This window comes from Procambarus clarkii, chromosome 49, assembly GCF_040958095.1.
Source record: "Procambarus clarkii isolate CNS0578487 chromosome 49, FALCON_Pclarkii_2.0, whole genome shotgun sequence".
NCBI lineage: Eukaryota > Metazoa > Arthropoda > Malacostraca > Decapoda > Cambaridae > Procambarus > Procambarus clarkii.
The window spans coordinates 9,391,841-9,416,342 of NC_091198.1; the positions used below are offsets into that span (position 1 = coordinate 9,391,841).

At 46.0% G+C, this 24,502-nt stretch overlaps 1 protein-coding gene across 4 annotated transcripts in view; it reads right to left on the reverse strand.

The window, feature by feature from the left end:
* LOC123752265 (dachshund homolog 2-like) overlaps positions 1–24,502 on the reverse strand; it is a 212,954-nt gene that overhangs the window by 43,437 nt on the left and 145,015 nt on the right. For all 4 annotated transcript variants that reach the window (XM_069302981.1, XM_069302980.1, XM_069302982.1 and 1 more), the window contains 4 exons: positions 23,433–23,608; positions 22,396–22,609; positions 21,446–21,505; positions 375–466 (listed from right to left, as the gene is read on the reverse strand). In XM_069302981.1, coding sequence (XP_069159082.1) covers positions 375–466; positions 21,446–21,505; positions 22,396–22,609; positions 23,433–23,608 — 542 coding nt within the window. The remainder of the gene's footprint in view (positions 1–374; positions 467–21,445; positions 21,506–22,395; positions 22,610–23,432; positions 23,609–24,502) is intronic.

A 24,502-nucleotide genomic window follows, 5' to 3' on the forward strand; every position in this document is an offset into this window, starting at 1 on the left:
TGTATGTGTTAATCTAGAGCTTAATTTTGAGTGACGTGAGTGGCTCTCAAGAGGAATGCGTGACGTGAGTGGCCCTCAAGAGGGATGAGTGACATGAGTGGCCCTCAAGAGGGATGAGTGACGTGAGTGGCCCTCAAGAGGGATGAGTGACGTGAGTGGCCTTCAAGAGGGATGAGTGACGTGAGGGGCCCTCAAGAGGGATGAGTGACGTGAGTGGCCCTCAAAAAGGGATGAGTGACGTGAGTGGCCCTCAAGAGGGATGAGTGACATGAGTGGCCCTCAAAAAGGGATGAGTGACGTGAGTGGCCCTCAAAAAGGGATGAGTGACGTGAGTGGCCCTTAAAAAGGGATGAGTGACGCGAGTAACAACTCACCGTTGGTCTTGTGTGGAGAGATGGGACGGTCTGGGGCCTCGTCCCTCTCTAGTCCCAGCACGCGGTCGGCCCGGTTCCTATCCTCCCGTATCCTGCCGGATTGAACAACATCATGCGTGAATACAAGCAGTTCTTTTTGACAGTTAGAGAGGAGAGAGACAGTCAGTTTACAACAACCAGTCAAAAAATGCAGCTTTTGGACAGTCAGAAGTAGTTTGGCTTACATTGGCCCCCCCCCCCCCCCACCTCCCCCCCCCCCAACACAGGCTGAGACCCCGCCATTACGGAGGAGATCACGGGTTAATGACCATTAAGGCAATCAGCTAGACCAAGCAGTCGACAAAGGAAAAAAAAAAAAAACATCATTTCGCTCACCTTGTTTCTGTTGTTTAATTTATAATGTTACATTCCCACTGTCAGCGATTGATATATTTCCATTTTCAGTCACTAAATTCCTATTTTCAATTAATCAATTTCCATTTTCAGCCACTAAATTCCTATTTTCAATTAATCAATTTCCATTTTCAGTCATTAAATTCCTATTTTCAATTAATCAATTTCCATTTTCAGCCACTAAATTCCTATTTTCAATTAATCAATTTCCATTTTCAGCCACTAAATTCCTATTTTCAATTAATCAATTTCCAGTCACTAAATTCCTTTTTTTCAATTAATCAATTACTATTTTCGTTTACACCAGATCTAAATACCAGCTCGTGAGGATTAATTGACGTGGGTTAATTCACGAGGATCAACTTACGTGGATTAGTTATGAGGATTAATTTACGAGGACTACGCTACACTCTCCGAGGACTGTCTCGGAGAGGCTGCCGGATCCACGTAAATTCAGTAGAATTTCTGGTTGCAATTCTTTTTTACCATGTCGTAGCTCAGTCGATTAAGGCAGCGTCTGGGATGCTCTCGGACGCAGGTTCGAATCCTCGTCACGGCCCTTGTGGATTTGTTTACAAGGACTAATTCGTGAGGATTAAATTTTGGAAAGCGCTTGGTGTGTTACGAGTTCCACACGAGAACCATCAATATGCCACACTCACACTATCTTGAGGTTATCTTGAGATGATTTCGGGGCTTTTTTTTTTTTAGTGTCCCCGCGGCCCGGTCCTTGACCAGGCCTCCACCCCCAGGAAGCAGCCCGTGACAGCTGACTAACACCCAGGTACCTATTTTACTGCTAGGTAACAGGGACATAGTGTGAAAGAAACTCTGCCCATTGTTTCTCGCCGGCGCCTGGGATTGAACCCAGGACCACAGGATCACAAGTCCAGTTTGCTGTCCGCTCGGCCGACCGGCTCCCTATAGCACTAGACAACAGCCTCACACTAGAAAAAGTCAAATTCCTCATACAAAATAGCTCACACTCTTCGAACAACTGCAGTTGAAAAAGGGGCAAAGTGCACTGTGAAATATTATTAAAAATATACATTTTTCCTCGTCAAATGGTTAATGTTGACTCTTGTTGTGAGGAGAGAGAGAGAGAGAAGGGGGAGAATGACGCTTCAAATAGCTGGACTCCGTCTCTCGACAAGTAGCTGATTTTTTATGATATTCATAACATCAGCTTAGTGACAGGTTGTCCTGGCACTGATGAGTTGAGTAATGGGAGTTGGTGGTACCTCCTCTGGTGGTGGTGGTGGTAGTGGGGGTGGTTCTGGTGGTGGTAGTGCTCCAGCTCCTGGTCCCCGGCTGGCGCTTTGTTATGGTTTCATCTGGTGGTTACACTGTCGCTGCCCCTCACCGGTTAATTTTTTTTCTGAATTATGTTAATGAAGACTTATTTTCTCTCTTCTTCTCCTTCCCCCCCCCCCCCTCCTCTCTCTTCACTCTTTTCTCCTCGTCTCTCTCTCTCTCTCTCTCTCTCTCTCTCTCTCTCTCTCTCTCTCTCGTCTCTCTCTCTCTCGTCTCTCTCTCTCTCGTCTCTCTCTCTCTCGTCTCTCTCTCTCTCGTCTCTCTCTCTCTCGTCTCTCTCTCTCTCTCTCGTCTCTCTCTCTCTCTCGTCTCTCTCTCTCTCTCGTCTCTCTCTCTCTCTCTCTCTCTCTCTCTCTCTCTCTCTCTCTCTCTCTCTCTCTCTCTCTCTCTCTCTCTCTCTCTCTCTCTCGTCTCTCTCGTCTCTCTCGTCTCTCTCGTCTCTCTCTCGTCTCTCTCGTCTCTCTCTCTCGTCTCTCTCGTCTCTCTCGTCTCTCTCGTCTCTCTCGTCTCTCTCGTCTCTCTCTCTCGTCTCTCTCGTCTCTCTCGTCTCTCTCTCTCGTCTCTCTCGTCTCTCTCGTCTCTCTCTCTCGTCTCTCTCGTCTCTCTCGTCTCTCTCGTCTCTCTCGTCTCTCTCGTCTCTCTCGTCTCTCTCGTCTCTCTCGTCTCTCTCTCTCTCTCTCTCTCTCTCTCTCTCTCTCTCTCTCTCTCTCTCTCTCTCTCTCTCTCTCTCTCTCTCTCTCTCTCTCTCTCTCTCTCTCCCTCTCTCCCTCCCTCCCTCCCTCCCTCCCTCCCTCCCTCCCTCCCTCCCCCCTCTCCTGTGTGTGTGTGTGCGCGTGCGTGTGTGTGTGTGCACGCGTGTGCGTGCGTGCTTCTAGCCACACATCTCTGTGCGTGGGGGGGGGGCAACAAGGAAGACACGGGGGGGGGGGTGTGAGCGCACCAAACAATCAATTAAGCAGAGGAGATTGTATACAGACGTGGATGGGCAAGAGCGACAACCCCTAATGGGAGTCTCTAGGCCCTGATAGACGGAGTGAGCAAGGGGTTGGTGGGGGCGGCCATTGTTCTACCTCCTCCCCATGTTTGTTATCGTGTTCTTCAGCGTGGGGGGGGAGGGGGAGGTGTGTGAACATTCATTAACAGCGGTGAACGTTGATTGTAGTGCGGACGAGAGAGACAGGTGGATGTCGATACAATTATTGTTGGCCGGTGTGAGACTAGCGGTGTTATGGGGGGGATGGGGGGTGGTGAGGGGGATAGGGATTGGTAGGGGGAGAGGGGGGTGGTGAGGAGGGATGGTGAGGGGGGAAAATATTTACAAGTACGGTTTTTTTCGGGAGTTGTAAAAAAAATTAGCATGGGGTTATTCACTATTAGTGTGTATACTCGTTATACTTGTGTTCACTCACTGTACTTGTGTTCACTCACTGTACTTGTGTTCACTCACTGTACTTGTGTTCACTCGCTGTACTTGTGTTCACTCGCTGTACTTGTGTTCACTCGCTGTACTTGTGTTCACTCGCTGTACTTGTGTTCACTCGCTGTACTTGTGTTCACTCGCTGTACTTGTGTTCACTCGCTGTACTTGTGTTCACTCGCTGTACTTGTGTTCACTCGCTGTACTTGTGTTCACTCACTGTACTTGTGTTCACTCGCTGTACTTGTGTTCACTCGCTGTACTTGTGTTCACTCACTGTACTTGTGTTCACACTCTGTACTTGTGTTCACTCGCTGTACTTGTGTTCACTCACTGTACTTGTGTTCACTCGCTGTACTTGTGTTCACTCACTGTACTTGTGTTCACTCACTGTACTTGTGCGAGAACACAATGATGGATCCTTCCTTCTGAAGATGTATCATTAAATACGAAAGTACTTAAGGAAATTCATGTTTCAATTCTTCCTTCGTGGTCTGACACTGTCACATTTTTCATCACCTGTTAATTTTCGTGATTTACACACACACATTATATATATATATATATATATATATATATATATATATATATATATATATATATATATATATATATATATATATATATATATATATATATATATATATGCAAACAAGCCTGAATGGTCCCCAGGACTATATACAACTGAAAACTCACACCCCAGAAGTGACTCGAACCCATACTCCCACAACTGGTATGTACAGGGACGCCTTAATCCGCTTGACCATCACGACCGGACAAAAGGAAGTGATAGCCGAGGCTATTTGAACCACTTCCCCGCCGGCACTCGGATGGTAATAGTCCGAGTCCTGGGGACCATTCAGGCTTGTTTGCATTTGTGTTCCTCACGTGTGCCCCAAAGAATGAGGTGATTTGATAAAATGCTATGCCCAAGATTACCATCCGAGTGCCGGCGGGGAAGTGGTTCAAATAGCCTCGGCTATCACTTCCTTTTGTCCGGTCGTGATGGTCAAGCGGATTAAGGCGTCCCTGTACATACCAGTTGTGGGAGTATGGGTTCGAGTCACTTCTGGGGTGTGAGTTTTCAGTTGTATATAGTCCTGGGGACCATTCAGGCTTGTTTGCATTTGTGTTCCTCACGTGTGCCCCAAAGAATGAGGTGATTTGATAAAATGCTATGCCCAAGATTACCATCCGAGTGCCGGCGGGGAAGTGGTTCAAATAGCCTCGGCTATCACTTCCTTTTGTCCGGTCGTGATGGTCAAGCGGATTAAGGCGTCCCTGTACATACCAGTTGTGGGAGTATGGGTTCGAGTCACTTCTGGGGTGTGAGTTTTCAGTTGTATATAGTCCTGGGGACCATTCAGGCTTGTTTGCATTTGTGTTCCTCACGTGTGCCCCAAAGAATGAGGTGATTTGATAAAATGCTATGCCCAAGATTACCATCCGAGTGCCGGCGGGGAAGTGGTTCAAATAGCCTCGGCTATCACTTCCTTTTGTCCGGTCGTGATGGTCAAGCGGATTAAGGCGTCCCTGTACATACCAGTTGTGGGAGTATGGGTTCGAGTCACTTCTGGGGTGTGAGTTTTCAGTTGTATATAGTCCTGGGGACCATTCAGGCTTGTTTGCATTTGTGTTCCTCACGTGTGCCCCAAAGAATGAGGTGATTTGATAAAATGCTATGCCCAAGATTACCATCCGAGTGCCGGCGGGGAAGTGGTTCAAATAGCCTCGGCTATCACTTCCTTTTGTCCGGTCGTGATGGTCAAGCGGATTAAGGCGTCCCTGTACATACCAGTTGTGGGAGTATGGGTTCGAGTCACTTCTGGGGTGTGAGTTTTCAGTTATATATATATATATATATATATATATATATATATATATATATATATATATATATATATATATATATATATATATATATATAACTGAAAACTCACACCCCAGAAGTGTGAGTTTCACACTTCTGGGGTGTGAGTTTTCAGTTGCATATTGTCCTGGGGACCATTCAGGCTTGTTCGCATATATATATATATATATATATATATATATATATATATATATATATATATATATATATATATATATATATATATATATAAAGGATAATTACATCCTCGTACACTGCCCCAAAACACAATAAATTGTAATTTTGGTTACAGATTTTTTCATTGGCTTAAAATTAATTAGGTTTAATAGGTAAATCGGCTTGAGTACTTTACATATTTTTCCACCTCTGGAGAGTCTACGACTCCAGAGAAAAGTCTGCACCGTCTTGGACTTCTGCAACTTTTAGAAATGTGTTTTCAATTTTTTTCATTTTCAATTTTTCATCCAATTTCAGTTTTTATTAGAAATGTGTTTTCAATTTTTTAACTATTAGAAATGTGTTTCAGAAACCTACTGAAATTAAATTATACCACCTCCACGAGGCCAAGTTGCCTAACAAGCCGAGTTTTCCTGAAAATTATATATATTTTCTAAAGATAAAACTAATATAGAAATTTGATCAAATCTAATCTATCCCAACCTAATCTATGCTAACATAACTAAATCAGTAAGTTATGCTCTTAGCATGCTATAATAATCATTAAGTATACAATTTGAAAATAAATATTTGAAAATAAAAAAAATCACTCGGCCTTTTAGGCAAATGCGTTTAGCATTCTCTATTTTTCTCATGGATCTTTTCCGCATACTTTGTTCAGTGTTTTTCTGATCGGTGTTATATATATATACATACCTGGTTTGTATGTGTGTGTGTACCTGGTAGGTGTACCTGGCTGGTGTACCTGGCTGGTGTACCTGGCTGGTGTACCTGGCTGGTGTACCTGGTAGGTGTACCTGGCTGGTGTACCTGGCTGGTGTACCTGGCTAGTGTACCTGGCTGGTGTACCTGGCTAGTGTACCTGGCTGGTGTACCTGGCTGGTGTACCTGGTTAGTGTACCTGGCTAGTGTACCTGGCTAGTGTACCTGGCTGGTGTACCTGGCTGGTGTACCTGGCTGGTGTACCTGGCTAGTGTACCTGGCTAGTGTACCTGGCTGGTGTACCTGGGTAGGTTTACCTGGCGGGTGTACCTGGGTAGGTTTACCTGGCTGGTGTACCCGGCAGGTGAGGAAAGAGCAGGAGAGCCGTAATCAATGACCCAAAATGCCCCTCTGCTCCCAGCTTATTACTAAGTTCCACGATTTAATTGATAGTTCCTGATTTAGCGCAGCTGGACACGCAACAATGACTACACTCTTCACCATGTATATATGTATATGTGTATATATATATATATATATATATATATATATATATATATATATATATATATATATATATATATATATATATATATATATATATATATATATCGGCTGCTTCTATCTGCGCCTATATCTAGCCCACTTTCCCCTTTCTGGTTAGGATTGCTGTATTGGACAGAAGGGACGAGGTGCTATATGACGCTGCACCATATATGACGTTATATAGGTGCTCTGTCAACGGATTGGGCTGTCAACGGGTTGCTCTGTTGTCAACGGGTTGCTCTGTTGTCAACGGATTGCGCTGTCGCGTTTTTTTTTTTTTATGTATCCGTAGCCGTAGTATTTATACATATTTTATGTATAAATATGTAAATATTAAAAAAGTAACGGCTTACAAATATTCCCGTTTTTTATGCATCGGTCTCGATAGGTTAGGTTAGGGAGGGGGGGGGGTTGTATGGGATCGAACCCTTGCTGGTTTAGGCTGTGCAAGGATGAATATTTTAAGAAGTGATACCTCAAGACAACAGACTGGACGGAGCCTAGTTGTTATAGATTCAGCTACTCGGAACAAAAGTTTCCTAGTAGCATGGGCTATGGCGAGCCCGTAGTGGACTTACCTGGCACAGGAGCGGAGGGGCTGCGGGTTGACGCAATCACAGGACACACAAACTACTTCCCCAGGATCGGGAGAGTAGAAGTAGAAGTAGAAGTAGTAGTAGTAGTAACTCTACCCCCTCCCCCTCCCCAGATAATACCGTTGTTTAAACAGGTGTACGACTGTTGTTTGGGACGCCCTGGCCCGCTATTGCTGGGTTTTAATTACCCCCAAGTAATTTTAGGTCTGTAGATCTCGACACACGAATATTGTGATATATTCACCGAATCGAATCATTTCATAATATTCATTTGCATTTTTTTTTTTTTGAGGGGGGAGGGCAGTTGCTTTTAGGGTTATTTCTTCTTTTTTTTTGTTGCATTTCATTCCGTGCGTGTTGCATATAGATATGATAAGTTATTAAAAGGTAAATATATATAATTTGGGGTCAGATGTGACAATTACGTCCGCTGAGAGATGCCTTAAATCATGCCGTAGTTGTGTTGCCATGCGGTGCCCTGTTTAATTGTTAGGTAGCAGGGGAGGGGGAATAGGAAGGGAAGGGGGGGGGTGGGAAGGGGGAAGGTTTGGTGGTTGTTAGGGCGGGAATAGAAGGAAAGGGGAGGGGGGGGGGAGGGGAGGGGGAAGGATAGAGGCAGGTAGGTAGGTAGGTAGGTAGGGATCGGGGTCATGTTTCACACCACCTTGCCAATCAACCACACGCTAACACTCAAAAACGCTCATTACTCGCATGCACCGGCTTCTGATTGGTCTGAATGGTACCTCCACCCCTCCCTTTAACACCCCCCCCCCTCCCCCTCTCCCCCTCCCCCCCCCCCCAACACCCGCACACACACACATATCTCACTCGAAATTAGTATCAGCTTCTGATTAGTCACGCTGTTGCCAACCCTGTCTTGAGTTTCCGATTGTGGGTGACTTATGCATTAGTTTTTTTTTTGCACGTAGAGGGGGAGAGGGGGGGGGGAATTATGGGTTGAAGGGGGAAGGGGGGGGGGGAAAGATTGACAGTTAGTTGACGGCGGTCACAACCTGCCCAGTCCAACCTGTGTTGACGACTCTCCAACAAGCACAGACCTATAAGTTGTAATGAGTTTTCCTTGTTGCAAGGGGATGGTGGTGGTGGTGGGGGGGGGAAGGAGGTAAATGGAAGGATAGTAATGGTTGAGGATAATTTGAATGTGAAGGGGGGGGGTGTGAGGGGCCGTTGCCCCCTCACATGAGGGGGGGGGAAATCGGTGATTGGAGAGAGGGGGGAGGTTAGGATAGGGTGAATGTAAGGCTGGGTAATGGGAAGGGAGAGAGAGAGGGGGAACGATGGGAAGGAACAGGAAGGTGTGAGGGTTAAGGAGGCTAATTACAGAAAAGCTCTTGGGGAGAGGGAGAGTGAGAGGGAGAGTGAGAGGGAGAGTGAGAGGGAGAGTGAGAGGGAGAGAGAGAGGGAGAGTGAGAGGGAGAGAGAGAGGGAGAGTGAGAGGGAGAGAGAGAGGGAGAGTGAGAGGGAGAGTGAGAGGGAGCGTGAACGGACCTATCAGTGCTGACGGAGACATTAAGGGGGCTATTCATTCCCGTGCCACCTTATGGGTGGCTTAATCTTCATCAATCAATCGATCGACGGAGACAGTTGAGACCTATATAGCTGTTTATCCCTCGCCTGGGAAGCGCCTGGTGCTCTAATATATCTCTTACGTGCACGTATTCTACCCTTCTGCACTCTTCCTTCTCAAGGTGCGTGGGGTGGGGATGCATGGCGATTGCAGCTAGGAATGGAATCTAGAACGGGAGCCGGTCGGCCGAGCGGACAGCACACTGGACTTGTGATCCTGTGGTCCTAGGTTCGATCCCAGGCGCCGGCGAGAAACAATGGGCAGAGTTTCTTTCACCCCATGCCCCTGTTACCTAGCAGTAAAATAGGTACCTGGGTGTTAGTCAGCTGTCACGGGCTGCTTCCTGGGGGTGGAGGCCTAGTCGAGGACCGGGCCGCGGGGACACTAAAAACCCCCGAAATCATCTCAAGATAACCTCAAGATAGATGAGATGGGAAGGGCACTGAGGAGATAGAGAGAGGACGGGGCAAGCGGTCATACGGAAGGGGGGGGGGAGGGAAGAGAGAGAAGGTAGAATGGGAAAGGTGACGAAAGGAGCAAAAAGAAAAGGAGATTACGGAACAGGGAAGAGGCAACAACGGTGCAGGCCGATCGTCCTGTTCCACAAACAAACGTACCTTCGTCTCCTCCAGCAGGATGGAAGAGCGCCCCCCTCCCTCCCCTTCCCCTATCAAGGATGAGGGAGCGCCTCCCCCCCCCCCACCAACATCACCCCCACAACACGGCCCCATAACACCTACCACCCCCCCCCATACCTGTTCCACGCGACTCGGGGGTCTTCGCCTCAGAGCAACTTTTATGTCGACGTATCCAATGAAATTCAGGCACAGGTATTCGAGGTTGATATACGAGGATAAATAGTCATAATATGGGGTTATTAAACGTAATCAAATCATGCACAATACTTTATGATATCAATTACCTTCTTGCAAACTCACTAATTGCATGCATATCCGTTTCCCGAAATGAAAAATGCAGTATAACTAGGGGCATTAGACACAGCCTCGGATTCAAGACTGATTTATGCACTGAATGTTAACAAATTTATTTTTTTTTGTTGTACTCGTCCTGGTAAGAAAATAGCAGCCAAAAAAATTAACAAAAAAAATGTGGTTGCGAGCAGCAAATGTATTTTTTTTTGTTTGTTTGTCAGGAATAATTTCATTGGGGTCTTGAGGGGTTACGGTTTTGTGCTACTGAGAATAATTTTTAGGAGGGAACTATGACCCCTTATCCGGTGTACCAATCACCAGCTCCCCTGGTTTGATACATTGTACCATTCACTAGCCCCAACCTTTGATACATTGTACCAATCACCAGCCCCCAGTTTTGATACATTGTACCAATCACCAGCCCCCAGTTTTGATACATTGTACCATTCACTAGCCCCAACCTTTGATACATTGTACCAATCACCAGCCCCCAGGTTTGATACATTGTACCAATCACCAGCCCCCAGTTTTGATACATTGTACCAATCACTAGCTCCCCAGGTTTAATACATTGTACCAATCAGCAGCCACCAACTTTGATACATTGTACCAATCACCAGCCCCCAGTTTTGATACATTGTACCAACCACCAGCTCCCCAGGTTTAATACATTGTACCAATCAGCAGCCACCAACTTTGATACATTGTATCAATCACCAGCCCCCAGCTTTGATACATTGTACCAATCACCAGCCCCCCAGGTTTAATACATTGTACCAATCAGCAGCCACCACCTTTGATACATTGTACCAATCACCAGCCCCCCAGGTTTAATACATTGTACCAATCACCAGCCACCACCTTTGATACATTGTACCAATCACCAGCCACCAACTATGTTACAGTACACCAGAAACAGGGGAGCTTCGCGCATCCAGTCACTTCTGATTACAGTTGTGTTAATTGGTTACACAGCAGTCGCATCAACGAGGAGACAATGAGGTCCATTTGACACAGCTCCTCAAGCTGCAGCAAAGTAACTGTGTCGTGTCAACGACTCAAAAAAGAGCAGTCACCGTGGACCTCATCATCATCTCCTCCTCCGTGACGTGATCCAGGACCTGGGAGCTCATATCTCTGCCTAGCACACCGTTGCTAGGACTCGACCCAGCACCAGCTAACAGGCTGGTCAGGGGGGACCTCGATCCTATACCAGAAAAGGGGCCAGGACGGATTGTCCCAACCCATCAGCTTCTCACTTAGTGGTAACAATTGCCTTCACGCCACCCCCCTTCCCCCCCTTCCCATGGTCGCCAGTGAGTCACTTTAATTATAAGTAATATCAACATTTCTCTGGTTATGTGAGAAAATGAAAAAGAGACTTATTTCATGAATCAACTTTACTTGTAATAGGGCGTGACAGCTGAGTGGACAGCGCTTCGGATTTGTAGTCCTGAGGTTCCGGGTTCGATCCCCCGGTGGAGACGGAAACAAATGGGCAGAGTTTCTTTCACCCTGATGCCCCTGTTACCTAGCAGTAAATAGGTACCTGGGAGTTAAGACAGCTGCTACGGGCTGCTTCAGGGGGATGTGTAGCAAAAAGGAGGCCTGGTCGAGGACTGGGCCGCGGGGACGCTAAGCCCCGAAATCATCTCCAGATAACCTCAAGAGATACAAGTAAGGTGCGGAGGAGAGCGGTATCTTCGAGAATGACTTTAGTCTGGTCAACAGTGAGAAAACATTGAAACGGCGTTATTAGTAGTTATTGAAATACCTTAACAATAACAGTTATTTAGTAAGCTAAGTAGATCATTAATACTACCCAAGAGTATAATTGGTTATTTACGTTATTGGAAGGGGAGAAGGGGGGGGGGGATTTTTTCCACCATGATAAAAAAAAATACTTAATGACTAATTTGTAGTTCGAATTGGGGCTCTAGAATAATTGAACGACTCAAACTGATGCAAGACTTTCGAACTTTGTTCACCTTTGGCTGACAAAACAATTATTTTAAGAATTTTACAGAAAATATTTTTGAAAGACTGCGAACAAAAGACCGCGACTATTTGACAGCACCAACAACCCTCTTGAATATTACGAACTAATTAAGACATACATATTTAAATACATATTTTAAGTGGAGGTGCTTTTCTAACATCGACAAAAAAAAATACACAAAAAAATTCTAATTTAATTGCAATGTAAATTGAAGTAATTTGAGCTTGAAGAAAATTTAGAAAATATATGCAGTTTTTTTTTTGTTTAACTAGTTGAATCAACGTATCTAAAACAGTAAATTCAGTTATACAGTTGAGAGGCGGGACTAAAGAGCCAGAGCTCAACCCCCTCAAGTGTCTATCGACTTCAATAATTTCTTAATTTAAGACACATTCGTGTTAAAATTTACTAATAGTAAATAGACAGTAAATTCTAACACGAATGTGTCTTAAATTTAGAAATTATTGAAGTCGATAGACACTTGAGGGGGTTGAGCTCTGGCTCTTTGGTCCCGCCTCTCAACTGTATAACTGTGTACATGCTCCTTCCCTCATGAGAATACATTCGTCTCGAGGGGAATTTTGTATGTGAGAGACTCCATGTATGCAAGAGGACTCCATATACATGAAGTCCTCATGTATATGGAGTCCATGATGAAGTATTTCTCAAGAGAGAAACGACTCTAAACTCGTATAACGACAAGACTTGTTTCTTCTGTTAAAAATCCTGGTCATTGTGAGTGAAGCAATTCAGGGACTAAAAAGTGACTTAATCGAATGTAAACTGCAGTGTGGAGCGGTATTATTCACGGTGTAGAACGGTCGACTGTGTCATGCAGGATGAGGAATACAATACACAATCGTCTACACTTTCGCTCCCTGTCTGTCTGACTTGATTGTCTGATTGTACCGTTTTTGTTTGCGGAGCCATGAAACCCAATCGCATCTCAGGTACAATCCAAATGATTGAATAAACACAAGCAGAAATATATATATATATATATATATATATATATATATATATATATATATATATATATATATATATATATATATATATATATATATATATTATATATATATTATATATATATTATATATATATATATATACACACACACATATATACACATTATATTCCTAGTCACCACATGAAGGAAAATGTTAGCTATATTAATTTTCCTTACATACATGTTTTAAACGTGAACATTTAATAATCATGTCAAGTGAGTGCTTTCATTATATATTTATTTCTGGGTCAAAACCAGCTTTGTTTGTTACTTAAAGTCTCAGGGGTGTTATATATAGCTTTGTCACGAAAGAACTCGGGCTTTGTAATCCTTGACAGTATTTTGAATCTTTGTGGTGCTCTCTCTCTCTCTCTCTCTCTCTCTCTCTCTCTCTCTCTCTCTCTCTCTCTCTCTCTCTCTCTCTCTCTCTCTCTCTCTCTCTCTATATATATATATATATATATATATATATATATATATATATATATATATATATATATGATTGTGAGGGTACCACCTCTGTGTGCAAGTGTGGGGACCCATAGCCTCGGAGAAGAAAATAAAGAGTATTCAGAGAAGACCTTGTGCATTCTCACTGAACACTTCAATATTTTCTTCTCCTTCCACCCCCCATTCTTTTGTATGTATACATGTATATTTGTTTTATTTAAACTTTGTTACAAAAAAGGAGTTACATATATTGTACAAAGATGATTATCATAAGTTGTCGAGTTCCTCCAGCTCCTCCGATGGCGGGCAGGAACCCTGGATGCAGTGCGCATTTCAACTTTGTATCGCCACACCGAGGCGCTGGAAAAGGAAGCTGGCAGCTCTAGGGTCTCTTGTTGTTTCAATTAGCCTAGAACCCAGTTCCTTAAAAAAAACTGGTGGCACACTTGCCCCAGGCGCCGAGTGTCTCCGAAGCAATGGGGACAAAATTGTAGTGGTAATTCAGTTCTCTGCACTATACGTATATATATATATATATATATATATATATATATATATATATATATATATATATATATATATATACATATATAATGTGTAGTCTGTTCTTGCCAGCGCTGCAGCTATAATGATGCTTTTTCCTATTATGATTCGGGGGGCTTCCCAACCATTAGGTCACATTAGGCTGACACGTTGGACTAGCATGGTGGTTTTGCTGCTAATATTGCCTTGCAACACGCAACAATCATCACTGGAAACGCCCACACCAATTAACCCCCTCCCCCCACTTCCCCCTCCCCTCTCTCCCCCCTCCCCTCACTCCCCCCTCCCCTCACTCCCCCCTCCCCCCTCCACTTTACTGCTCGAAACGCTTCCCCTTCTCTACCACTGGAAAACCGCGAATATATTTTTCTCAGCGCTCCGGATGAAGAGTTGGCAGCGGGTAACCCGCTAAAACAGACCGGTTTCGGGTACAGGCGGAGATGAAGGTGGATTTCGCGTTTAAAAAAAAAATTTGTTCGAGGGGAAAATAACGTTGAAAATAAACCTTTTGTGTGTGTGTGTGTGTGTGTGTGTGTGTGTGTGTGTGTGTGTGTGTGTGTGTGTGTGTGTGTGTGTGTGTGCGTGTGTTTGTGTGGGTGTGGGTGTGTGGAGGAGAGAGAGAGGAAGAGGACAGCAAATAATGGGAAGTAAATCAGCAGCAAGGAAGAGGTGTTGACAGCCTAGTTAGAGGGTGTGATCGACTTGGCTTTTATGGTCTCTCTAAATCAAGCACTTTGTTCTCCACGGTAGCTGCAAATTCACGTACCACTGAAAAATACCCTTCAGGCTTTATAATTATAATGTACATGATATATATGAATATAACATTATATTTATATCGAAAATGTGTGTGTCTGTGTGTCTGTGTGTGTGTGTGTGTGTGTGTGTGTGTGTGTGTGTGTGTGTGTGTGTGTGTGTGTGGAAATGTCTGAGGTTGGAGGCTAGATGTTTGGGGCTAGTTTCACCCAACTTTTAACATTGAGTTATGTTGGGTACGTGCGCAACATGGTCGGGTCGAGGTTAGTACACGTGAATTGAATACCACTTGACATTGGTTAAAAAGAAAGAGAGGCAGATAGGAGAGAGAGAGAGAAAGCAAGAGACAGAAGGGGGAAGAGAAACAGACCCGGGTACCGCCGGGTATCCTTTCTAAGTGTGTGTGTGTGTGTGTGTGTGTGTGTGTGTGTGTGTGTGTGTGTGTGTGTGTGTGTGTGTGTGTGTGTGTGTGTGTGTGTATTCACCTAGTTGTGCTTGCGGAGGTTGAGCTCTGCTCTTTCGGCCCGCCTCTCAACTGTCAATCAACTGTTACTGTGTGTGTGTGTGTGTGTATGTGTGTGTGTGTGTGTGTGTGTGTGTGTGTGTGTGTGTGTGTGTGTGTGTGTGTGTGTGTGTGCGCGCGTGCGTGCGTGCGTGCGTGCGTGTGTGCGTGTGTGAGTAAAATCATGTATGTGCATCAAATTACAAAAATATGCGGACAACAATCTTGGCAAAATAACGAAGCTCTCAGGTAATTACGATGTTTTATGGTCAAGATATTTATATAATGTCTCATATATTCGGAATGCGCGTCGTAGCCCCTAAACTTTCACAACTACACGCTCCTAACATAAGAGGTTCCGTAGCAACAACCCCCCGCCCACGAGTCAAGATCAAGAGACTTAACACCATAGCGTCTTAGGAACCTATCTAGCTTGCTTTGGAGACTAAAATCTCTTTAATTCCTAGATTCAGCTACTCGGAACAAGTTCCAAGTAGCACGGGCTATGGTGAGCCCGTAGTGAACTTACCTGGCACTTACCTGATTATACAAGAACTGAGCTTGTAAGTATACTTTTCCCTCTCGCTTAACGAGAAGGTGTCGCCAACACCTGCCCCGCCCATAATTAACACTCCTACGATTATCGTCATTAAACCTGACGCTCACTAACATTCCTTACTACGCCAACACCCCCCACAATCATCACCAACACCCCCTCCACACAATCATCACCAACAACACCTCCCACAATCATCACCAACACCCCCTCCACACAATCATCACCAACACCACCCCCCCACAATCATCACCAACCACCTCTCCACAATCATCACCAACACCACCCCCACCACAATCATCACCAACACCCCCTCCACAATCATCACCAACACCCCCTCCACAATCATCACCAACACCCCCTCCACAATCATCACCAACACCCTCTCCACAATCATCACCAACACTCCCCACAATCATCACCAACACCCCCTCCACACAATCATCACCAACACCACTCCCCACAATCATCACCAACCACCTCTCCACAATCATCACCAACACCCCCTCCACACAATCATCACCAACACCACCCCCACCACAATCATCACCAACACCCCCTCCACAATCATCACCAACACCCCCTCCACAATCATCACCAACACCCCTTCCACAATCATCACCAACACCCCCTCCACAATCATCACCATCACCCCCTCCACAATCATCACCAACACCCCCCTCACAATCATCACCAACACCCCCTCCACAATCATCACCAACACCCCCTCCACAATCATTACCAACACCACCCCCCCCCACAATCATCACCAACACCCCCTCCACACAATCATCACCAACACCACCCCCCACAATCATCACCAACCACCTCTCCACAATCATCACCAACACCCCCTCCACAATCATCACCAACACCCCCTCCACAATCATCACCAACACCCCCTCCACAATCATCACCAACACCCCCCCCCCCACAATCATCACCAACACCCCCTCCACAATCATCACCAACACCCCTTCCACAATCATCACCAACACTCCCCACAATCAAGAACATCACTGCGCTTTTAAATGCACTCCAGAACTAGGTGCTTTGGCTGTGCTGGAGGAGGAAGGGAAGGAGGAGGAGGAGGGGGGGAAGAGGAGAGGAGGAGAGGGGGGGGAAGGAAGGAGGAGGTGGGGGAAGAGGAGAGGGAGAGGGGGAGGGTGGGGAGGACGAAAAACATGATGAGGATTCACTCTCCACCAGATATGACTCCGTTGAGCGACGACACTAAATTCACCATTAAACACATTAATGCCGCGAATGAGGTAATAAAACTAACAGGAAATATGGTTTAAACGCCACTAACAGTAATATGAAGATGGTCAGAATATTGGCCAGTGGGGAGAGGGAGGGAGAGAGAGGGAGGGAGAGAGAGAGAGAGAGGGAGGGAGAGAGAGAGAGAGAGAGGGAGGGGGGAGGGGGAGGGAGAGAGAGGAGAGAGAGAGAGAGAGGGAGGGGGGGAGGGGGAGGGAGAGAGAGGAGAGAGAGAGAGAGAGGGAGGGGGGGAGGGGGAGGGAGAGAGAGGAGAGAGAGAGAGAGAGGGAGGGGGGGAGGGGGAGGGAGAGAGAGGAGAGAGAGAGAGAGGAGAGGGAGAGGAGAGGGAGAGAGAGGGGGAGAGAGGGGGAGAGAGAGGGAGGAGAGAGAGGGAGAGAGAGAGAGGAGAGAGAGGAGAGAGAGAAGAGGGAGAGAGAGGGGGAGAGAGAGGGAGGAGAGAGAGGGAGAGAGAGAGAGAGAGAGAGAGAGAGAGAGAGAGAGAGAGAGAGGGAGGGGGGGAGAGGGAGGGAGAGAGAGGAGAGAGAGAGAGAGGAGAGGGAGAGGAGAGGGAGAGAGAGGGGGAGAGAGGGGGAGAGAGAGGGAGGAGAGAGAGGGAGAGAGAGAGAGGAGAGAGAGGAGAGAGAGAAGAGGGAGAGAGAGGGGGAGAGAGAGGGAGGAGAGAGAGGGAGAGAGAGAGAGGAGAGAGAGGAGAGAGAGGAGAGGGAGAGAGGGGGGGGGGAGAGGGAGAGAGGGAGAGAGAGAGAGAGCATTTTGTTATTGTCCTTTGCCACGAAGAAAAATTAGCAACTTTTTCTGTTAGAAAACTGGTAGTCTCTTCTACTTGGGCTGGACGGTAGAGCGACGGTCTCGCTTCATGCAGGTCGGCGTTCAATCCCCGACCGTCTTAAGTGGTTGGGCACCATTCCTTCCCTCCGTCCCATCCTAAATCCTTTTCCTGACCTCTTCCAAGTGTTATATAATCGTAATGGCTTGGCGCTTTCTCCTGATTAGTTCCGTTCCGTTCTCTTAGAGAACTAGTAGCCTTGTAACTAGAAAGCTAGTAGCCTAGTCTATTAGAGAACACTATTTTTACCATAGATTTTGTTGTTTAAGATTTGCTACTTGGAACAAAAAGTTCAAAGTAGCACGGGCTATGGTGAGCCCGTTTTTTTTTTTACCGTAGAACTGCTCGAAAGGCCAAACTAACTGCTTGTGGTCCCTGGCAATTAATGCCCATCTCGGCAGTCAGTCTGGCAAACTGCTCACTGTTTTCTAATTCTTCTTTTTTTTTTATTCATATTTTTTTTTCCTAAACGTCTAAATTATATATTATTACCCCCTGATTATTTTATAATTGCTCTAGAGGAAGTCGGGCTTGACTGAGTGAATTATAATCATATCGTGGGATGACCATTTTTGTTGCCGGCTCGAGGGGGGGGGGGGAATAATACGATGTAATTAAAACACTAACTGCTGAACCATTCATCGTTTCCTGCTGTCGATACAAGAATGGCTTGACGTTCAAGAACGGTTCGCTTGACTTGAACTCTCCACGATGTCCTCTGAGTGACATCGTGGAGGGTGGAGCAGCTCTCTGGTTCAGGATTTCGTTAAACACTTCAGTTGACCAAACCACACACTTGAAAGTGAAGGGACGACGACGTTTCGGTCCGTCCTGGACCATTCTCAAGTCGATTGTGAATGTGATTCAAGTCACAATCGACTTGAGAATGGTTCAAGATGGACCGAAACGTCGTCGTCCCTTCACTTTCTAGTGTGTGGTTTGGTCAACATATTTCAGCCACGTTATTGTGACACTTCTGTGATCCGTTTACGGAACATGTACATCCTCTTTCTTCAATTGTGGAGGTTTAGTTTGCACATTTCTAGAGCAGTTCAGACAACTTCGTAATTAACCCCTCGAAGTGATACGAAGTTGTCTTGACAGCATAATTTATCTTGGGTCGCGAACGACCTCGTAGCATTTTCAAGCTCGTGAAGCGTTTCATAAATACGGACTAAGCTGCCGTGATCAAGATGAATAGGTTTCGTAAGTGTGGTCGCATAAAGGCTTGTCGAAGCTTGGCTGTGGTTTATTTTTGTGTTGGAGTGAAGCAATTTTACTCTAGTCGGGAACATAGTCCAGAATTGAAGTAAAGTGCTATATATATTCGTCTGTTAAACACAACACCAAAAGACCGTAGCACTTTTATTATTATTAGTATTATTTTCTACCACAGACGTGGCCAGACATTTACAATGCTAACCAGCATATTTACATTTTCTTCTGTCCTCCATGGACAGAGGTGAGAGATCTGATAAACATATAGTTCAAGGATTTATGGAACAATCAACCACAGAAGGTGATTGTAGTGCTTTTAAAATGCTAATCTAACCTACAGACCTAGATACATAGAGTTACGTCTGCCTTACAGAAAGTGGTCAATGTGTTCTTTACATAGTGTCATTAATGTGCGGTGTCACTATGTGTGAGTAGGGTCTAACACCAGAGTGAAATATGCACTCTAAGGTATCGTTATTCATCTAAATGCAACAAACCCAACCCAACCCAAATTCAACCTAACCCAACCCAACCCAAATTCAACCTAACCCAACCCAACCCTACCCAACCCAACCCAACCCAAACCCAACCCAACCCAACCCAACCCAACCCAACCCAACCTAACCCAACCCAACTAAGAGAAAACATGTTTTATGTACAGAGTGCATGAAGTCTGACATCATTATTACGTCACAGATTTCATGTCGATACAGGTTTTGTACCCAACTTATTTGTATATATCAAGAGTGAAAGTAGAAAAGATTATTAATATTTAGCATAAAACCTCCACACTTCTATATTTGTGAAATTTGTGTAAGGAATTGACACCAAGCCTTTGACACTGTCCTGAGTGCTTTGTTAAGGTCTGAGTGTGTGGTGAGGATAAGACTTACATCTCAACGTCTAATCTGAGATGTAAGTCTCGTCCTGTGTTGACCAAACACTTGCTAGAGTTTACATTGTGTTGTCTAGGGTGTTGTGTTGCTATTTAGGCTTAGCACCAGGGGCCAGATTCACGAAGTAGTTACGCAAGCACTGACGAATTTACACATCTTTTCTCAGTCTTTGGCGGCTTTGTTTACAATTATTAAACGGTTAATGAGCTCCGAAGCACCAGGAGGCTGTTTATAATAATAACAACAGTTGATTGGGAAGTTTTCATGCTTGTAAACTGTTTAATAAATGTAACCAAAGCCGTCAAAGGTTGAGGAAAGATGTACACGTTCGTAAGTACTTGCGTAACTGTTTCGTGAATCTGGTCCCGGGTTCTTGAACCGGTTAGGTTTCTGAGCGCTGTGTGTGTGCTCACCTATTTGTGCTTGCGGAGGTTGAGCTTCGGTTCTTTGGTCCCGCCTCTCAACTGTCAATCAACTGGTGTACAGGTTCCTGAGCCTACTGGGCTCTATCATATCTGCATTTGAAATTGTGCATGGAGTCAGCCTCGACCACATCACTGCCTAATGCATTCCACCTGTTAACTACTCTGACACTGAAAAAGTTATTTCTAACGTCCCTGTGGCTCATGTGGGTACTCAGTTTCCACCTGTGTCCCCTTGTTCGTGTGTGTGTGTGTTTATTCACCTAATTGTGCTTGCTGGGGTTGAGTTCTGCTCTTTCGGCCCGCATCTCAACTGTCAATCAATCATCTGTTACTAACTACTATTTTTTTTCACGGGCACACACACCCGGGAAGCAGCCAGTAACAGCTGTCTAACTCCCAAGTACCTGTTTACTGCTAGGTAACAGGGGCATCAGGGTGAAATAAACTCTGCCCATTTGTCTCTACCGGCGCCGGGAATCGAACCCGGGCCGCAGCATTATGTGTCCCGCGCGCTGTCCACTCAGCTACCAGACCCCCCCCCCCGTGTGTGTGTGTGTGTGTGTTTCCGTCATTACAAGTATAATTAACCCCTTGGAGCACAAGATAAAATTTACCATACCTCTTCCAAGGAGTCATTACCTTAGCATAGTTGAAAACATATAGCCAATGGTCACAGAATTCTTACTCACACTCCACAAGATTTCTTTAGTCCTCCCCCATCTTGGGGACGCCAGCTCTCCCTTAAGCATTAAAAGTATTGAAGGTAAGTATGACTTTTACAGTGTGATTTGGCAGAGTGGAAACAGGCAAGTACGTCATTCAGGTACAATTAAGATGCGTTGAACACTTATGTCTCCACGTACAAGATCTGAATCTAACTACATCATGGCGGTAAAGTATGCCGTTGAAAAAACAATATACAAGTTAACCTTGTTTAAGAAAAAACTCACATTATATATACACAAATATATACACACACTAATATATAATGTGTTGTATGTAAATCAAAACTGCTCTCAGGAACGCCACACAACGAGATCAACAATGGAACGAACAGAAAACGGAATACGGGTCGTACCTTTCAAGATGTTTCAGTACTTCGTCGTACGACGCCCGGCAGTTCTCCCAAACCATCGACCTGTAACACAAGTTGTGGGGGAACAGTGAGTGGTGATTGTGGGCATGGGGGGGGGGGCAGTGGGTGGTGATTGTAAGCACGTGGGCCAGTTGTGATGATTGTGGGGGATGAGGTAATTAGTTAATAGTGAGTTGTGATGACAAGATATGATGTTGGCACCACTGTACCGCACTGCCCTGTACAATCATAGGATTATGGGTTATGAAAATGGGTTATGGTGTCAAGAGCGGGGTGTCAAGGGGGTGAAGATGGTGTCAAGGAATAAAAGGGGGTTGTCAAGAAATGAAAATGATGTCAACATTTAGATATAATACCAGGTTGCGATGGTGAATGGTGATAACTTTAATAAATGGGGGATAAGAGCATTATAAATGTAAACAAAACAGGGTAATAGACATAGGGGAATAATTATTAGAGCAGAGGATAGCATCTCCTAGACGGAAATGACGAGAAGCACTACTAGAATTGGAGGTAGTAATAGGGGCTACAAGTCCTATCACTGCCTCTCATGACGAGGGGCTACGAGTCCTATCACTGCCTCGCATGACGAGGGGCTACAAGTCCTATCACTGCCTCGCATGACGAGGGGCTACAAGTCCTATCACTGCCTCGCATGACGAGGGGCTACAAGTCCTATCACTGCCTCTCATGACGAGGGGCTACAAGTCCTATCACTGCCTCTCATGACGAGGGGCTACAAGTCCTATCACTGCCTCTCATGACGAGGGGCTACAAGTCCTATCACTGCCTCTCATGACGAGGGGCTACAAGTCCTATCACTGCCTCTCATGACGAGGGGCTACAAGTCCTATCACTGCCTCTCATGACGAGGGGCTACAAGTCCTATCTGCCTCTCATGATAGGGGCACCAAGTCCAACCACTGACTTACCTTGCTAGGCTGTCAGGCGGAGGTCCGCTCTTGAATGGGTGATCGGCTGCGTGGGTCGCCCATGGGGCGGGGTGGGGCGGCAGGGGCAGCCCAGTGTGGGCCAAGAGGGCCGGATGAGGCATCCCACCATTCAGGGCCATGTACTGGGCCATCAGGCCCTTGGGAGGCTGATTGTAGCCGTTTGATAAAAGCGGGGATTTCTCCATCTCGTTATCTATTGGGAGGAAATGAGAAATAGAGTTAATTGGGATAAGTTGACTCTGACTGACTGCTTTGTTGACACGTTATTTGGCGTATTTGGAAGCTTAATAACTGTGTTCCTTCAGTTATGTGATTATTTGACTGGTTCATCTTTATCATATTTCTTTGTTAGATATTGATGCTGGTGTGTGTGTGTGTGTGTGTGTGTGTGTGTGTGTGTGTGTGTGTGTGTGTGTGTGTGTGTGTGTGTGTGTGTGTGTGTTGTACGTTTGGGGCCCCTAGAGGGTAGGAGTCGTATTTAGCAGGGTAGGGGAGCTAGGAAGGTCGTATCTAGCAGGGTAGGGGAGCTAGGAAGGTCGTATCTAGCAGGGTAGGGGAGCTAGGAAGGTCGTATCTAGCTGGGTAGGGGAGCTAGGAAGGTCGTATCTAGCAGGGTAGGGGAGCTAGGAAGGTCGTATCTAGCAGGGTAGGGGAGCTAGGGAGGTCGTATCTAGCAGGGTAGGGGAGCTAGGAAGGTCGTATCTAGCAGGGTAGGGGAGCTAGGGAGGTCGTATCTAGCAGGGTAGGGGAGCTAGGAAGGTCGTATCTAGCAGGGTAGGGGAGCTAGGAAGGTCGTATCTAGCAGGGTAGGGGAGCTAGGAAGGTCGTATCTAGCAGGGTAGGGGAACTAGGGAGGTCGTATCTAGCAGGATAGGGGAGCTAGGAAGGTCGTATCTAGCAGGGTAGGGGGAGCTAGGGAGGTCGTATCTAGCAGGGTAGGAGGAGCTAGGGATGTCGTATCTAGCAGGGTAAGGGGTGCCAGGAAGGTGCAGGGTAGCAGAGAAGGAGAAACTCGCCTGGCACTCCACCGTTCATGAAGGGCGGGAAGTCTCTGGCATCCATGCGTGTCTTCTTGAGTGCCATCAGTGCCTCGGGTGACAGGTGCGGGGGTGGCAGTCCGCCAGGGCCCAGGTGCCCCGGAAGCCCGCCCATGCCCAGGATCTCGTGGGGCCGCTTCGGTGGACGCCCCGGTCTGTTGGGGCGAGAGAGAGAGAGAGATTGTTAGTCACTATGGCAGCAAGGTTGCTAATGTTGTTTTCTTGTGAGATAACTCCTTCTCAAATGTTGATTGGTTTTCATGTGTGTGTGGGGGAGGGGGGTGAGTGTGTGTGTGGGGGGGGGGGGGTGAGTGTGTGTGTGTGGGGGAGGGGGGTGAGTGTGTGTGTGTGGGGGAGGGGGGTGGGTGGGTGTGTGTGTGTGTGTGTGTGTGTGTGTGTGTGTGTGTGTGTGTGTGTGTGTGTGTGTGTGTGTGTGTGTGTGTGTGTGTGTGTGTGTGTATAACATGTGATTTGTATCCTTTTACCAATTTATATTAACATAGTACAAGGGCGAGCACGCTCTCACGCACGCGCTCATTCACTAATACACACACAAACACAAAGGGGGGGAGGGGGGAGAAAATTGAAACAAGCTTTGATCAATAGTTTAAAAAGAGTTCTTATGATAAAAAAGCATTAATGCGACCGAAAGTGTGGGGTCCAGGAGCTAAAACTCGCCACGTAAGTGTACCATTTTGGTGGATATGGTACACCCCTATCCCCTTCAATCCCCCCTATATTCCCCCCCTATCCCCTTCAATCTCTCTATCACAGACACTCACACAGACACACACACACACACACACGTGAGACTGAACAACCCACCAATTTTCACTTCCTCGCTTTGTTGTTGTTGTTAAAGATTCGCCACATGGAACAAAAAGTTCCAAGTAGCACGGGCTATGGCGAGCCCGTAGTGCCTACCTTACTTCCTGGCCTAAATCCCAACATAGCAGCATATTAAATTGCTTTTAATGGAGCAACATAGCCGCATATTAAATTCCATTTCCTGGCCTAAATCCCAACATAGCAGCATATTAAATTGCTTA